At 46.8% G+C, this 17,159-nt stretch overlaps 1 protein-coding gene across 4 annotated transcripts in view; it reads right to left on the bottom strand.

Annotated features, from left to right (window-relative positions):
- Window positions 1–17,159, bottom strand: part of LOC144497122 (complement C4-like) — a 469,428-nt gene that overhangs the window by 65,343 nt on the left and 386,926 nt on the right. For all 4 annotated transcript variants that reach the window (XM_078217916.1, XM_078217917.1, XM_078217918.1 and 1 more), the window contains one exon: window positions 2,760–2,928. In XM_078217916.1, coding sequence (XP_078074042.1) covers window positions 2,760–2,928 — 169 coding nt within the window. The remainder of the gene's footprint in view (window positions 1–2,759; window positions 2,929–17,159) is intronic.

The following is a 17,159-nucleotide window of genomic DNA, read 5'->3' on the forward strand; positions in this document are numbered from 1 at the left end:
ATAGGGAGTGGAGTTGTGGAGTGAAGTTGTGGAGAGTAGTTTCTACAAGCCAGAACCACAGCAGCACAACATGCTTCACACATTTATCGTCTTGACACAAATTATACAGGTTAGGAGGGGCAATTGCATGGTGGGGGCATTTGAAATCAAATGCAATAATTTGAAATACTTGGAACTAGTGTAGACCAGTGAGCATAGAGGAACAAGACTTGCTGAGGGCTACGAAACAGACAGCACAATTTGGGAAGCATAAAGCATGAGGGAGAGCAGGCAGGAGATTGTTGGATCTGTGTAGGGTAGTTAAAATGCATGTGTGAATGAGGGTTTCAGAGCAGATGAGATAAAGGCAAAGGGAAAACATTTTTGAAGATGGAATTAGGTGATCGTATTGATGGTGCCAGCAGAGAGTTTCAATTTGGTAAAGTGTGGCAGTGGAATAGTGAACACATTGGTTTGAACAGAGACTGTTGCTAGGGAACATCAGGGGTCAGAAGCGAGGAAAGGGGGCAATTCTCCTCAAAAAAAATTTTTAAGTGTTGTATTTGTGTGAAAACTGGAATAAGTCTCGCTGTTTTTTCAGTGGGAGTTTAAAAAAGAATCTCCTGCATTCTGAGCACTGCAGAGTGCTCTAGCGTAAATCATGTCAAAATTCAGTGGGGGGCCTATTCCCGCCCGAGATGCTGGCAACTTGGCGCTGAGCAGACCACTGTGCATGCGCTGATCTGTCAGTGCCAAGATCGGCGCATGCACAGTGGCGCCTGTCTGCCAGCCTCCCGATTACTGGCCAACTCAATCGCTGGCCACCCATCACTGTACCCCCCCCAAACATGCCTGAGCCCAGCCCCAATACCCCTCACCCAGCCCACCTCGATCTCCCCCCCTCCCTCCCACTATGGCCAGCCCCAGTCGGTGGCCTCCTTCCCTCCCCCACCGATCCCAACTGCAGAGGGGCAATGGGAACCCCCCAACCCCACCGATCGCCCCCAGAGCCCGTGCCCTATTGGGCTCTGCCCCATTAGGCCCCGCCCCATTGGCACTGCCCGATGCCCAGTGGGCAGTGCCATGATGGCCCCTGGGCATTAGCACTTTGCCCCTTGTGCAGTTCCAGGGGTCCCAGGCTGATATTGCCAAGGTGGCAATGCCAGGGGGCATCCTCCCCACCGCCTGACCCTCTAAGGGGCCTCAATTGCCCCACCCCCCTTTCACTCCACTGGGGTAAGGCCACCAGTTCCCGCAGGTGGGGAGCTACTGTAAACCCCGCTGGAGTGAATTACTCCTGGCCGGGGGGAGGAAGAGTCCAGTGGGCCCGGAGACTTCAGTCCCGGGTCCGCTAATTATATTTAAATTACATTTAAATTGCCCTCTGAATATATAATGCAGCTCCACGCCAATTTCCGGTGCCGAGCTGACAGTGCCGGAAATCTGGTGTGAGGAGACATGCTCAGGCCGGATGTCCAGCGCAAATAGGCCAACACTAGAGTCTCCCGGCCCGCTGTTCTAAAAAATCAGTGCAGCGGGATGGAAGAATCGCCCTCCCCCAGAATTTACAGCAGTGGGAAAAGCTTGCATTTTGTCTTCCCAATACGTGATTGGAGAATTTCTTGTTCAACCACTTTTGAATATGGGAGTAGAAGTCCAACAGTTCAGAGACAGTGAAGAAACTGAGCATTGGATGGGTGAGTTGGTGCCTCCAGTGTGCGACTGAAAAATAATGTTGGTCTTTTGAATAATGTCACCAAGGTGAAGTACACAGCTGACAAAGGGAAGACAATTTTGATTTACAAAAATGTTGCAAGGGCTGGAAAAATGCAGCTACAAGGACAGGTACAGGCACAGTATAGGAATGAGATAGAGAATCTGGTGATTCTCTGGATCACCAACAACCTGTCCTGGTCCCTCCATGCCGCTCTATAGTTAAGAAAGCCTACCAACACCTCTACGTCCTCAGAAGATTGAAGAAATTTGGCATATCAGCTACGACTCTCACCAGCTTTTACAGATCATAGAATCCTACAATGCAGAAGGAGGCTATTGGCCCATCGAGTCTGCACCGACCACAATTCCAACCAGGTCCTATCCCCATAACCCCATGCATTTACCCTAGCTAGTTGCCCTGACACTAAGGGGCAATTTAGCATGGCCAATCCACCTAACCCGCACATCTTTGGACTGTGGGAGTGTGGTGAACCATAGATGGTTACCACTATGGGTCCTTGTACATATGTTACTCTTGTTACTGTTGGGGTTAGGGTTGGGGTGTTCCACCTGTTAGCATTGTTCTGTGGTACAGTCCGTTTGGCTCCGCCTTCTTACAGGGGTATAAAGGTCACTGCTACTTCCTAGTAGCCCTTAGTCTGGGATAGTATTGTTAAGCAGTGTGCTCTATTCTTGTTGTGAATAAAAGCCTTTATTCCCGGGTACGACCTTGTCTCCCGTGTGAATCAATCGCGCATCAATTTTATTCACAACAGGGGACAAGGCTGGGGGTGGGCCTGGATAAGATGCTCTCTTGGAGAGTCAGTGCAGACACAATGGGCCGGATGGCCTCCTTCTGCACTGCATAAGATCATGGGGGTCAGCCATGTCAAAGACTGCAGACAGATGGCAAAGGCACAGGGAGTAGCGTTGGAACTTTGATAGTTTATAAAGGGGCAGAAAAAGTATGACTGGCCAATGACTAATCCTTTGAAGCAAACACGACGGAATCTTTATTTAACCTTATGAGCCACTGTAAAAATAGAAAGTTATCAGAACTTCACCTGTGTCATACGATGCAATTGCTCTCAGTTTTCTGTCTGCTTCAAATACTATATCCGTTCCTGCTCCAACAAAAGCAAAGGCATAGGCGGTGATTGCAAAAGTGTGAGGCAGGAGAACATATGGAAACATTTTATGCAAAAATTCAACAGCCTTCCCAATGCTTCTTTCCTGAGGGCATAAAAGAAAAGGCAAAAAATGAAACAGTTGTGAAATATTTATCCTGTTTCTTCTCAGAAAGTTAATGTTAAGATTGCCTGCATTATACTTCAGAAAACAGGTCTATTCAAATGTGTTCCTGCTTTTTAAACTGTCGCCGCACTGTGTTCCCACTCTTTAAACTGTCACCGCTCTGTGTTCCTGCTTTTTAAACTGTCGCCGCTCTGTGTTCCTGCTTTTTAAACTGTCGCCGCTCTGTGTTCCTGCTTTTTAAACTGTCGCCGCTCTGTGTTCCTGCTTTTTAAACTGTCGCCGCTCTGTGTTCCTGCTTTTTAAACTGTCGCCGCTCTGTGTTCCTGCTTTTTAAACTGTCGCCGCTCTGTGTTCCTGCTTTTTAAACTGTCGCCGCTCTGTGTTCCTGCTTTTTAAACTGTCGCTCTGTGTTCCCACTCTTTAAACTGTCACCGCTCTGTGTTCCCGCTCTTTAAACTGTCACCGCTCTGTGTTCCTGCTTTTCAAACTGTCACCGCTCTGTGTTCCTGCTTTTTAAACTGTCACCGCTCTGTGTTCCTGCTTTTTAAACTGTCACCGCTCTGTGTTCCTGCTTTTTAAACTGTCACCGCTCTGTGTTCCTGCTTTTCAAACTGTCACCGCTCTGTGTTCCTGCTTTTCAAACTGTCACCGCTCTGTGTTCCTGCTTTTTAAACTGTCGCCGCTCTGTGTTCCCACTTTTTAAACTGTCACCGCTCTGTGTTCCTGCTTTTTAAACTGTCACCGCTCTGTGTTCCTGCTTTTTAAACTGTCACCGCTCTGTGTTCCTGCTTTTTAAACTGTCACCGCTCTGTGTTCCTGCTTTTTAAACTGTCACCGCTCTGTGTTCCCACTTTTTAAACTGTCACCGCTCTGTGTTCCTGCTCTTTAAACTGTCACCACTCTGTGTTCCCACTTTTTAAACTGTCACCGCTCTGTGTTCCCGCTCTTTAAACTGTCACCACTCTGTGTTCCCACTTTTTAAACTGTCACCGCTCTGTGTTCCTGCTTTTTAAACTGTCACCGCTCTGTGTTCCTGCTTTTTAAACTGTCACCGCTCTGTGTTCCCGCTCTTTAAACTGTCACCACTCTGTGTTCCCACTTTTTAAACTGTCACCGCTCTGTGTTCCCGCTCTTTAAACTGTCACCACTCTGTGTTCCCACTTTTTAAACTGTCACCGCTCTGTGTTCCTGCTTTTTAAACTGTCACCGCTCTGTGTTCCTGCTTTTTAAACTGTCACCGCTCTGTGTTCCCGCTCTTTAAACTGTCACCACTCTGTGTTCCCGCTCTTTAAACTGTCACCGCTCTGTGTTCCTGCTTTTTAAACTTCTTTCCCAGTGCACTCTGAGGAAGGGGAAAAAGGGTTCAGTGTTCCATTGGAGCAATTCTTTTTCTTTGTAGCAGTAAGTTATATGGAGGGGATGGAAGTGAAGGCAGTGCAATGTACCTCCTGCAGAATGTTTGAGGTGAGGGACACCGTCAGTGTCCCTGCTGATTACACCTGTGGGAGGTGCACCCACCTGCAGCTCCTCCAAGACCGCATTAGGGAGCCGGAGCTGGAGTTGGATGAGCTGAGGGTCATCAGGGAGGCAGAGAGGGCCATAGACACAAGCTTCAGGGATATAGTTGCTCCAGGGAATGAAAATAGATGGGTGACAGTGAGAGGGGCTGGGAGGAAGCAGTCGGTGCGGGGATCCCCTGTGGTCGTTCCCCTTAGCAACAAGTATTCCATTTTGGATACAGGTGAGGAGGGCGACCTACCAGTGGTAAGCCACAGTGACCAGATCGCCAGCGCTGAGTCCGTCCCTGTGGCTCAGAAGGGAAAGGGGGAGAGCGGTAGAGCTATAGTTATTGGGGACTCGTTTGTTAGAGGGATAGATAAGAGGTTCTGTGGCAACAAGAGAGACTCACGGATGGTATGTTGCCTCCCGGATGCCAGGGTCCGTGACATCTCCGACCGTGTCTTCAGGATTCTAAAGGGGGAGGGGGAACAGTCACGAGTTGTGGTGCACGTCGGCACCAAAGACATAGGTAAGAGAGGGGACGGGGATTTAAAACAGGAATTCAGGGAGCTAGGGTGGAAGCTGAGAGCCAGGACAAAACAGGTTGTCATCTCTGGTATGTTGCCGGTGCCACGAGATAGCGAGTTGAGGAACAGGGAGAGAGTGCAGTTAAACACATGGATGCAGGGATGGTGTAGGAGGGAGGGTTTCAGCTATGTGAATAATTGGAACACTTTCTGGGGAAGGTGGGACCTGTACCAACAGGACGGGGTGCACCTGAACCAGAGGGGCACCAATATCCTGGGAGGGAAATTTGCTACAGCTCTTCAGGGGGGTGGGGGGGGGCGGTTTAAACTAATTTGTCAGGGGGATGGGAAAAGGAGTTGTAGTCCGGAGGTCAGTGAGTGTAGTGAGGTACTGGGAAGGGTATCATGGTCAAAGGTGGGTACCAGCAGACAAGAAGGTGGGTTGAAGTGTGTCTACTTCAATGCAAGGAGCATCCGAAATAAGGTCGGTGAACTTGGGGCGTGGATTGGCACTTGGGACTACGATGTTGTGGCCATTACGGAGACATGGGTAGAACAAGGACAGGAATGGTTGTTGGAAGTTCCGGGGTATAGATGTTTCAGTAAGTGTAGGGTAGCTGGTAAAAGAGGTGGAGGAGTGGCACTGTTAATCAAGGAGAGTGTAACGGCTGCAGAAAGGCATTTTGAAGGGGATCTGCCTACAGAGGTAATATGGGCTGAGGTTAGGAATAGGAAAGGAGCGGTCACGTTGTTAGGAGTTTACTATAGGCCCCCAAATAGTAATAGAGATGTGGAGCAAGAAATTGCTAAGCAGATTATGGATAGGTGTGGAGGTCACAGGGTAGTTGTCATGGGGAACTTTAACTTTCCAAATATTGATTGGAGCCTTTATATGTCGAATAGTTCGGATGGGGCAGTTTTTGTGCAGTGTGTGCAGGAGGGGTTCCTGACACAATATGTGGATAGGCCAACAAGAGGTGGGGCCACATTGGATTTGGTAATGGGAAATGAACCGGGCTAAGTGTTAGATTTGGTTGTGGGAGAGCACTTTGGAGATAGTGACCACAATTCGGTGTCTTTTGTTATTGCAATGGAGAGGGAGAGGGCCATGCGGCAGGGCATAGTTTACAATTGGGGGAGAGGTAATTATGATGCAATCAGGTGGGAATTAGGAAGCAAGGATGGGAACAAAACTTGTCAGGGAAAGGCACTAATGAAAAGTGGAACTTTTTCAAGGAACAAATACTGCATGTCCTTGATAGGTATGTCCCTGCCAGGCAGAGAGGAAATGGCCGAGTGAGGGAACCATGGTTCACAAAAGAGGTGGAATGTCTTGTCAAGAGGAAGAAGGAAGCGTATGTAAGGTTGAGAAAACAAGGTTCAGTTGGCTCGATGGAGGGTTACAAGTTAGCAAGAAATGAGCTGAAAAAGGGGCTTAGGAGAGCTAAGAGGGGGCATGAGAAGTCCTTGGCGGGTCGGATCAAGGAAAACCCCAAGGCTTTTTACTCTTATGTGAGGAATAAAAGAATGACCAGGGTGAGGTTGGGGCCGGTCAAGGACAGCAGTGGGAATTTGTGCATGGACTCAGGAGAGATAGGAGAGGTGATGAATGAATACTTTTCTTCGGTGTTCACCAAGGAGAGGGGCCATGTTTTTGAGGAAGAGAGGGTGTCACAGGCTGATAGGCTGGAGGAAGTAGATGTTCGGAGTGAAGATGTACTAGCAATTTTGAATAAACTGAAAGTTGATAAGTCCCCTGGGCCTGATGAAATATATCCTAGGACTCTTTGGGAGGCAAGGGATGAGATAGCAGAGCCTTTGGCATTGATCTTTGCGTCCTCACTGTCCACGGGGGTGGTGCTAGAGCACTGGAGAGTGGGGAATGTGGTTCCTCTGTTTAAGAAAGGGAATAGAAATGACCCTGGTAATTATAGGCCGGTTAGTCTTACTTCGGTGGTCGGTAAGTTGATGGAAAAGGTCCTCAGGGATAGGATTTACGACCATTTAGAAAGATGCAGCTTAATCCGGGATAGTCAGCACGGATTTGTGAAGGGCAAGTCTTGCCTCACAAATTTGATAGAATATTTTGAGGAACTAACGAAGTATGTAGATGAAGGTAGTGCAGTTGATGTTATATACATGGATTTTAGTAAGGCGTTTGATAAAGTCCCCCATGGTCGGCTTATGAAGAAAGTAAGGATGTGTGGGATAGAGGGAAGTCTGGCCGATTGGATAGGTAACTGGCTATCTAACAGAAGACAGAGGGTGGTGGTGGATGGAAAATTTTCGGACTGGAAACCGGTTACCAGCGGAGTGCCACAGGGATCAGTGCTTGGTCCTCTGTTATTTGTCATTTTTATAAATGACTTGGAGGAGGGGGCTGAAGGGTGGATCAGTAAATTTGCTGATGACACCAAGATTGGTGGAGTAGTGGATGAGGTGGAGGGCTGTTGTAGGCTGCAAAGAGATATAGATAGGATGCAGAGCTGGGCTGAAAAATGGCAAATGGAGTTTAACCCTGACAAATGCGAGGTGATTCATTTTGGTAGGACAAATTTAAATGTGGATTACAGGGTCAAAGGTAGTGTTCTGAAGAATGTGGAGGAACAGAGAGATCTTGGGGTTCATATCCATAGCTCTCTGAAGGTTGCCACTCAAGTGGATAGAGCCGTGAAGAAGGCCTATAGTGTGTTGGCGTTCATTAACAGGGGGTTTGAGTTTAAGAGCCGTGGGGTTATGCTGCAACTGTACAGGACCTTGGTGAGACCACATTTGGAATATTGTGTGCAGTTCTGATCACCTCACTATAAGAAGGATGTGGAGACACTGGAAAGAGTGCAAAGGAGATTTACCAGGATGCTGCCTGGTTTGGAGGGTAGGTCTTATGGGGAAAGGTTGAGGGAACTTGGGCTTTTCTCTTTGGAGCGGAGGAGGTTGAGAGGAGACTTGATAGAGGTTTATAAGATGATGAGGGGGATAGACAGAGTGAACGTTCAAAGACTATTTCCTCGGGTGGATGGAGCTATTACAAGGGGGCATAACTATAGGGTTCATGGTGGGAGATATCGGAAGGATGTCCGAGGTAGGTTATTTACTCAGAGAGTGGTTGGGGTGTGGAATGGACTGCCTGCAGGGATAGTGGAGTCAGAAACTTTAGGAACATTTAAGAAGCTATTGAATAGGCACATGGAGTACTTCGGGATGATAGGAAGGAAATAGCTTGATCTGGGTTTCAGACAAAGCTCGGCACAACATCATGGGCCGAAGGGCCTGTTCTGTGCTGTACTGTTCTATGTTCTATGTTCTATAATCAGACAATGTATTCTCCATAGAAATCGAGCATCTTCTATCACAGCCAAGTTTAGCATCAACAGGGAACTGCAAAAATATATATATAAATTCACATTTGGCTGCAATGCAAAACAGTGGCTTTAAATGGGCAGAATAAGGTTATTGCTGGACACGTCAGCATTTATTGCTCCTTGAAATGGTTATTTAGAATCTGACGCTAAGCACATTTCTTTCACTGCTGCAGTCCACCAATTTAAGGCATTCCAGGGTGCTGTTAGGTAGTCATTGTCAGAATTTTGACAGAGCATTGGTGAAATAACGTCAAAAGATTTTGAAAATAAGTATTGAAAAATACATTTTAATTTTAAATCATTTTTCATTCCATGTGGAGACCTGCGCAGGTTTTTTTGCGAATGAGGTCAAAGAACCTCCAACAAGCCACCACAGAGCATCGTGCAGGCGATGTGAACTTGTGTCACGCTGTTGTGAAGATAGTGAATGTTTAAGGTATCATATTGGCTCGGAACGAAGCAGGCTGTGTGCAATGGATGGTTATGGAGCTGCTTGCATCTTGTTGTCTCTGCACTAATCCAAGCAAGTTAACAGTCCCGACTGCATTCCTAATTTGTGCCTTACGATGGATTTGAGGAGTCTGCAGGCCATAAGATTGTAGATGAATTGGAAAGACATAGGGCCTGGGTAGGATTGTGGTCAGTGCAGAATCGATGGGCCAAATGGTCTCCTTCTGCACTGTCGGATTCTATGATTATGTCTTTACTTCCACTTTCCAACTTTCTGCCTCCTCCCCATACCACTTGAGCCAGATTACAGATCAAAAATCTCTTCAACTCAATCTCGCCCATATTTATTGACCCTGCTTGGTCTGTTCAAGTGATTTCTAAAGATTCCCTGAGCAGGATTTTATAGCTTCGCTCGTCCAAAAACCATAAAATCCCACCTGAGGTCAGCGGACCTGTCCATGGTCCACACCTCACCTGCTCCGAATCCTGTGGTGGGTGGGACGGTAAAATTCCGGCCGCTGTCTCGAATCCCCACTTTAAAAAGGGTGGCTACATGATTCATAAACTCCTCTAAGTTTCCACACAAGGAGAAATGCCACTCAGGTCTTAGTTTCTCAAAGTCTGAAGAAGGACATTCTTGTTATTGAGGGAGTCCAGTGAAGGTTCACCAGACTAATTCCTGGAATGGCAGGACTGACATATGAAGAGTGACTGGATCGACTCGGCTTATACTCACTGGAATTTAGAAGAATGAGAGGGGATCTCATAGGAAAATATAAAATCCTGATAAAACTGGACAGGCTAGATCCAGAAAGAATGTTCCCGATGTTAGGGAAGTCCAGAACTAGGGGTCACAGTCTAAAAATAAGGGCCAAGCCATTCAGGACTGAAATGAGGAAGAACTTCTTCACTCAGAAAGTTTGGACCTGTGGAATTTTCTACCACAGAAATCTGTTCGAGAGCCAATTCATTAGATATGTTGCGGCTAAAGGGATCAAGGGATATGGAGAGAAAGCGGGAGTGGGATACTGAAAGTGCTTGATCAGCCATGATCATATGGAATGGTGGTGTGGGCCGAATGGCCTACTCCTGCACGTATTTTTTATGTTTCTATGTTTCAAACCCCTTAGAAACAATGTTTCAACAGTATTGGCCAGTTTCTCCGAAAAAAGATTTGCAGAAAAATGGGAGTAAATTCCACTGGCTTTTTTAGCGTGATTTCCAGAATGAATCTCCGACACTCTGTGCACCACCATTTCCAGTGTGTTCACTCTGGAAATCAGTGGGCGGGGCCTATTCCCACCTGAGAGACTGGTAGCATAGCACTGAGCGGGCCATTGTGCGGAGAGCGACACATGCGCAGTGCATGTGCAGAGATCGACACATTGCAGGCCTCCAGATCGCTGGCCAGCCCTGCAACCATCCATTGTGGACCTCCGCATTGCAGACCTCCCTGGGCCAGCCCTGATGTCCTCCCACCCCCACAACCCCCACCGCACTACCCCGCCCGCCGGCAGCCCTGACCCGAAGGAAAAGAAAGGCTTTTAAAAAGTACAAGGGAAGCAAATCAGTGGAGGCATTACTGAGGTCTAGAAAGTGCAGGGTGAAGCTTAAAAAAGCAATTAGGAATGCAAAGAAGGGATATGAGAATGCTTTGGCTGGTAAACGTAGGGAAAAATCCCAAGATATTCTATAAGTATATCAATGGGAAGAGAATAACCAGGGAAAGAGTAGGGCCCATTAGGGACAAAGGTGGAGCCAGAGGACATTGATAGCGTGTTGGATGAATACTTCGCATCCATCTTCACCCAAGAGAATGAGGATGATGGTATGGAATTCAGGGACAGAGACTGTGAGGTTCTTGAGCAAATTGACATGGGGAAGGACAAGGTGTTTGAGGTGTTGGCAGCCTTAAAAATGGATAAATCTCCAGGTCCAGATTAATTGTGCCCTAGGCTGCTGTAGGAGGCAAGGGAGGAGATTGCAAGGGCTCTGACCCCAATTTTCAATTCCTCTCTGGCAATGGGGGAGGTACAGTAAGAAGTCTCACAACACCAGGTTAAAGTCCAACCTTTGGACTTTAACCTGGTGTTGTGAGACTTCTTACTGTGCTTACCCCAGTCCAACGCCGGCATTTCCACATCAATGGGGGAGGTGCCAGACGACTGGGAAACAGCTAATGTGGTTCCGCTATTTAAGAAGAGTTGTAGAGATATACCAGGGAACTACAGACCAGTGAGACTCGTGTCAGTGGTCGGGGAACTATTGGAGAAATTTCTGAAGGAGAGTTTCTATCTCCACTTGGAGAGTAAAAGCTTGATTAAGGATAGTCAGCATGACTTCATCAGAGGGAGGTCATACCTAACAAAATTGTTTGAATTTTTTGAGAAGGTGACCAGGTGTGTAGATGAGAGTAGTGCAGTCGATGTAGTTTATATGGATTTCAGCAAAGCCTTTGACAAGGTCCCATATGGGAGACTTGTGAAGAATGTAAATTCACATGGGATACAGGATAATTTGATAAAGTGGATTCAAAATGAGCTCAGTTGTAGGAGACAGAGCGTGATGATAGAAGGCTACTTTAGTGACTGGAAGCCAGTGTCCAATGGCGTACCACAGGGATTTGTGTTGGGCCCCCTATTATTCAATATTTATATAAATGAAATTGATGTCTTTGTGGGGGGTAGGATTAGTAAGTTTGGATGACGCTAAGATTGGACAAGTGGTTAACAGTAAGGTTGAATGTCTTGGGCTACAAGAAGGTATAGACGGAATGATCAAATGGGCAGATAAGTGGCAGACAGAATTTAACCCTGATAAGTGTGAGGCACTTTGGAAGGAGTAATTTGACAAGAAAGTACTCAATGAATGGTAGGACACCAGGAAGTTCTGTGGAACAAAGGGACCTTAGCGTGTTTGTCCATAGATCTCTGAAAGTGATTGGGCAGGTTAGTAGGATGGTGAAAAAAGCATATGGGACATCTGCCTTTATTAATCAAGGCATAGATTACAAAAGCAGGGAAGTCATGTTGGAGTTGTATAGAAATTTGGAGAGGCCACAGCTACAGTACTGTGTGCGGTTCTGGTCGCCACATTATCGCAAGCATGTGATTGCACTGGTGAGGGTGCAGAGGAGATTCACCTGGATGCTACCTGAGATAAAGCACTTAAGTTATGAAGAGAGAACAAAGAAAATTACATAGAAAGAAGTCTCACAACACGAGATTAAAGTCCAACAGGTTTATTTGGAATCACAGGAGACTCATCTGAGGAGGGAGCAGCGCTCCAAAAGCTTGTGATGCCAAATAAACCTGTTGGGACTTTAACCTGGCGTTGTGAGGCTTCTTACTGTGCCCACCCCAGTCCAACGCCGGCATCTCCACACCATAGAAACATAGAGGATAGGAGCAGGAGGAAGCCATTTGGCCCTGCAAGCCTGCTCCGCCATTCATTACGATCATGGCTGATCGTCCAACTCAATAGCCTAATCCTGCTTTCTCATCCTAACCTTTAATCCCATTCGCCCCAAGTGCTATATCTAGCCGCCTCTTGAATACATTCAATGTTTTGTCATCAACTACTTCCTGTGGTAATGAATTCCACAGGCTCACCACTCTTTGGGTGAAGAATGTCTCCTCACCTCCGTCCTAAATGGTCTCCCCTGAATCCTCAGACTGTGACCCCTGGTTCTGGACTCCCCCACCAATCGGGAACATCATCCCCACATCTACCCTGTCTAGTCCTGTTAGAATTTTATAAGTCTCTATGAGATCCCCCCATCATTCGTCTGAACTCCAGCAAAAACATTCCTAACCTAGTCAATCTCTCCTCATACATCAGTCCCACCATCCCCAGAATCAGCCTGGTAAACTTCGCTGCACTCCGTCGAGAGCAAGAACATCCTTCTTCAGAAAAGGAGACCAGAACTGCACACAATACTCTAGATGTGGCCTCACCAATGCAATAACACATCCATTACAGCACAGGAATAGGCCCTTCAAGCCTGCACCAACCATGCTGCCCAACTTAACTAAAACCCCCTACCCTTCCAGGGACCATATCCCTCTATTCCCATCCTATTTATGTATTTGTCAAAATGCCCTTTAAGAGTCACTATTGTATCTGCTTCCACTACCTCCCCTGGCAGCGAGTTCCAGGCGCCACCACCCTCGGTATAAAAAAAATTACCTCGTACATCTCCTTTAAACCTTGTCCCTCGCACCTTAAACTTACATCCCCGAAGAATTGACTCTTCCACGCTGGGAAAAAGTTCCTGACTATCCACTCTGTCCATGCAGGGAGGTTTAAACTGATTCGGGGGGGGGGAGGGATCCTGAGTAGTGGGGCTGAAAGTGAGGGATGCATGGATGGGGACTGCAATGCACGGCATTGCAGAGGTGGGGTGGAGCAGGGTTTGAAATGTGTATACTTCAATGCCAGGAGTATTCGCAATAAAGTGGGTGAACTTGCAGCGTGGATCAGTACCTGGGACTTCGATGTTGTGGCTATTTCAGAGACATGGATAGAGCAGGGGCAGGAATGGATGCTGCAGGTCCCGGGGTTCAAATGTTTTAGTCGAAGTAGGGAAGGAGGTAGAAGAGGGGGAGGGGTAGCATTATTGGTCAGAGATTGTATCACAGTGTCAGAGAGGAGGTTTGATGAGGACTTATCTGTTGAGGTAGTATGGGCGGAGATTAGAAATAGGAGAGGAGAGGTCACCCTGTTGGGAGTCTTTTATAGACCTCCTAAAAGTTCTAGAGAGGTTGAGGAAAGGATTGCGGAGTCAATCCTGCTTAGGAGTGAAAGTAATAGGGCAATTGTTATGGGGGATTTTAACTTGACTAATATTGACTGGAATTGTTATAGCTCTAGCTCGTTAGAGGGGTCAGTTTTTGTTCAAAGCGTGCAGGAAGGTTTTTTGACTCAGTATGTAGACAGGCCAACTAGAGGTGAGGCTATATTGGATCTGGTGCTGGGAAATGAGCCAGACCAGGTGCTAGACTTGGAAGTTGGTGTGCATTTTGGTGATAGTGACCACAATTCGGTTACGTTCACCTTAGTGATGGAAAGGGATAGGCATGAACCTCGGGCCAGTGGTTTTAGCTGGGGGAAGGGTAATTATGAGGCTATTAGGAGAGAATTAGGAAACATAGGTTGGACTAGGAGATTACAGGGACTGGGAACGTCCGACATGTGGAGTTTTTTCAAGGAGCAGCTACTGCGAGTCTGTGATAGGTATGTCCCTGTCAGGCAAGGAGGAATTGGTAGGGCTAGGGAACCGTGGTGCACCAAAAAAGTTTCTTTGTTGGTTAAAAAGAAAAAGGAGGCTTATGTTCGGATGAGACGTGAGCACTCGGGTAGTGCACTAGAAAGCTTTAGATTGGCTAAGAGGGAGTTGAAGAGCGAGCTTAGAAGGGCTAAAAGGGGACATGAGAAGACTTTGGCGGATAGGGTTAAAGAGAATCCTAAGGCGTTCTATAGGTATGTCAAGAACAGAAGGTTGGTTAGGGCAAGTTTAGGGCCAGTTATAGATGGCAGAGGGAAGTTATGTGTGGAACCGGAGGAGATTGGTGAAGCATTGAACCAATATTTCTCTTCGGTGTTCACGCAAGGGGACATGAATATAGCTGAGGAGGACACTGGGTTGCAAGGGAGTAGATTAGACAGTATTACAGTTGATAAGGAGGATGTGCAGGATATTCTGGAGGGTCTGAAAATAGATAAATCCCCTGGTCCGGATGGGATTTATCCAAGGATTCTCTGGGAGGCAAGAGAAGTGATTGCAGAGCCTCTGGCTCTGATCTTCAGGTCGTCGTTGGCCTCTGGTATAGTACCAGAAGATTGGAGGTTAGCGAATGTTGTCCCATTGTTTAAGAAGGGGAACAGAGACTTCCCCGGGAATTATAGACCGGTGAGTCTCACTTCTGTTGTCGGCAAGATGTTGGAAAAAATTATAAGGGATAGGATTTATAGTTATTTGGAGAGTAATGAATTGATAGGTGATAGTCAGCATGGTTTTGTGGCAGGTAGGTCGTGCCTTACTAACCTTATTGAGTTTTTTGAGAAAGTGACCAAGGAGGTGGATGGGGGCAAGGCAGTGGACGTGGTATATATGGATTTTAGTAAGGCGTTTGATAAGGTTCACCATGGTAGGCTTCTGCAGAAAATGCAGATGTATGGGATTGGGGGTGATCTAGGAAATTGGATCAGGAATTGGCTAGCGGATAGGAAACAGAGGGTGGTGGTTGATAGTAAATATTCATCATGGAGTGCGGTTACAAGTGGTGTACCTCAGGGATCTGTTTTGGGGCCACTGCTGTTTGTAATATTTATTAATGATCTGGATGAGGGTATAGTTGGGTGGATTAGCAAATTTGCTGATGACACCAAAGTCGGTGGTGTGGTAGACAGTGAGGAAGGGTGTCGTAGTTTGCAGGAAGACTTAGACAGGTTGCAAAGTTGGGCCGAGAGGTGGCGGATGGAGTTTAATGCGGAGAAGTGTGAGGTAATTCACTTTGGTAGGAATAACAGATGTGTTGAGTATAGGGCTAACGGGAGGACTTTGAATAGTGTGGAGGAGCAGAGGGATCTAGGTGTATGTGTGCATAGATCCCTGAAAGTTGGGAATCAAGTAGATAAGGTTGTTAAGAAGGCATATGGTGTCTTGGCGTTTATTGGTAGGGGGATTGAATTTAGGAGTCGTAGCGTTATGTTGCAACTGTACACAACTCTGGTGCGGCCGCACTTGGAGTACTGTGTGCAGTTCTGGTCCCCACATTACAGGAAGGATGTGGAGGCTTTGGAGAGGGTGCAGAGGAGGTTTACCAGGATGTTGCCTGGTATGGAGGGGAGATCCTATGAGGAGAGGCTGAGGGATTTGGGATTGTTTTCGCTGGAAAGGCGGCGGCTAAGAGGGGATCTTATTGAAACATATAAGATGATTAGAGGTTTAGATAGGGTGGATAGTGATAGCCTTTTTCCTCTGATGGAGAAATCCAGCACGAGGGGGCATGGCTTTAAATTGAGGGGGGGTAGTTATAGAACCGATGTCAGGGGTAGGTTCTTTACCCAGAGGGTGGTGAGGGATTGGAATGCCCTGCCAGCATCAGTAGTAAATGCGCCTAGTTTGGGGGCGTTTAAGAGATCCGTAGATAGGTTCATGGACGAAAAGAAATTGGTTTAGGTTGGAGGGTCACAGTTTTTTTTTTTTAACTGGTCGGTGCAACATCGTGGGCCGAAGGGCCTGTTCTGCGCTGTAATGTTCTATGTTCTATGTTCTATGCCTCTCATAATCTTGTAGACTTCTATCAGATCACCCCTCAACCTCCGTTATTCCAGTGAGAACAAACCAAGTTTCTCCAACCTCCCCTCATAGCTAATGCCCTCCATACTAGACAACATCCTGGTCAATCTGTTCTGTACCCTTTCCAAAGCTTCCACATCCTTCGGGTAGTGTGGAGACCAGAATTGAACACTATATTCCAAGTGTGGCCTAACTAAGGTTCTGTAAAGCTGTAACATGTCTTGCCAATTTTTAAACTCAATGCTCCGGCCGAGGAAGGCAAGCATGCCTTATGCCTTCTTGATTACCTTCTCCACCTGCGTTACCACTTTCAGTAACCTGTAGTTGAGGTAGTGGAAGCAGATACAATAGTGATTTTTAAGGGGCATCTTGACAAATACGTGAATAGGATGGGAATAGAGGGATATGGTCCCTATACACCCAGATCCCTCTGATTATCAATATTCTTAAGGATTCTGCCATATACTGTATATTTCCCATCTGTATTAGACTTTCCAAAATGCATTACCTCACATTTATCCAGATTAAACTCCATCTGCCATATCTCCACTCAAGTCTCCAATCAATCTGTATCCTACTCTATCCTCCGACAGTCCTCATCGCTATCCGCAATACCACCAACCTTTGTATTATCCGCAAACTTACTAATCAAACCAATTACATTTTCCTCCAAATCATTTATGTATATTACAAACAGCAAAGGTCCTGCACTGATCCCTGAGGAATGCCACTGGTCACAGCCCTCCATTCAGAAGCACACCCTTCCATTGCTACCCTCTGTCTTCTATGACGGAGCCAGTTCTGTATCCACCTTGCCAGCTCACCTCTGATCCCATGCGACTTCACCTTCTGTTCCAGTTTGCCATGAGGGACCTTGTCAAAGGCCTTCTGAAGTCCATGTAGACAACATCCACTGCCCTACCCTCATCATTCATCTTCATCACTTCCTCGATCCATGTATCCACACACATTGATTCTAAACCATGTTCGTCCAAACCAAAATAATTTCTACAGTACTGATATCATGCTCTATTAACATCACTTTCCTTTCCCCTCATTCCGCTCCTT

This window comes from Mustelus asterias, chromosome 8 (genome assembly GCF_964213995.1).
Source record: "Mustelus asterias chromosome 8, sMusAst1.hap1.1, whole genome shotgun sequence".
NCBI lineage: Eukaryota > Metazoa > Chordata > Chondrichthyes > Carcharhiniformes > Triakidae > Mustelus > Mustelus asterias.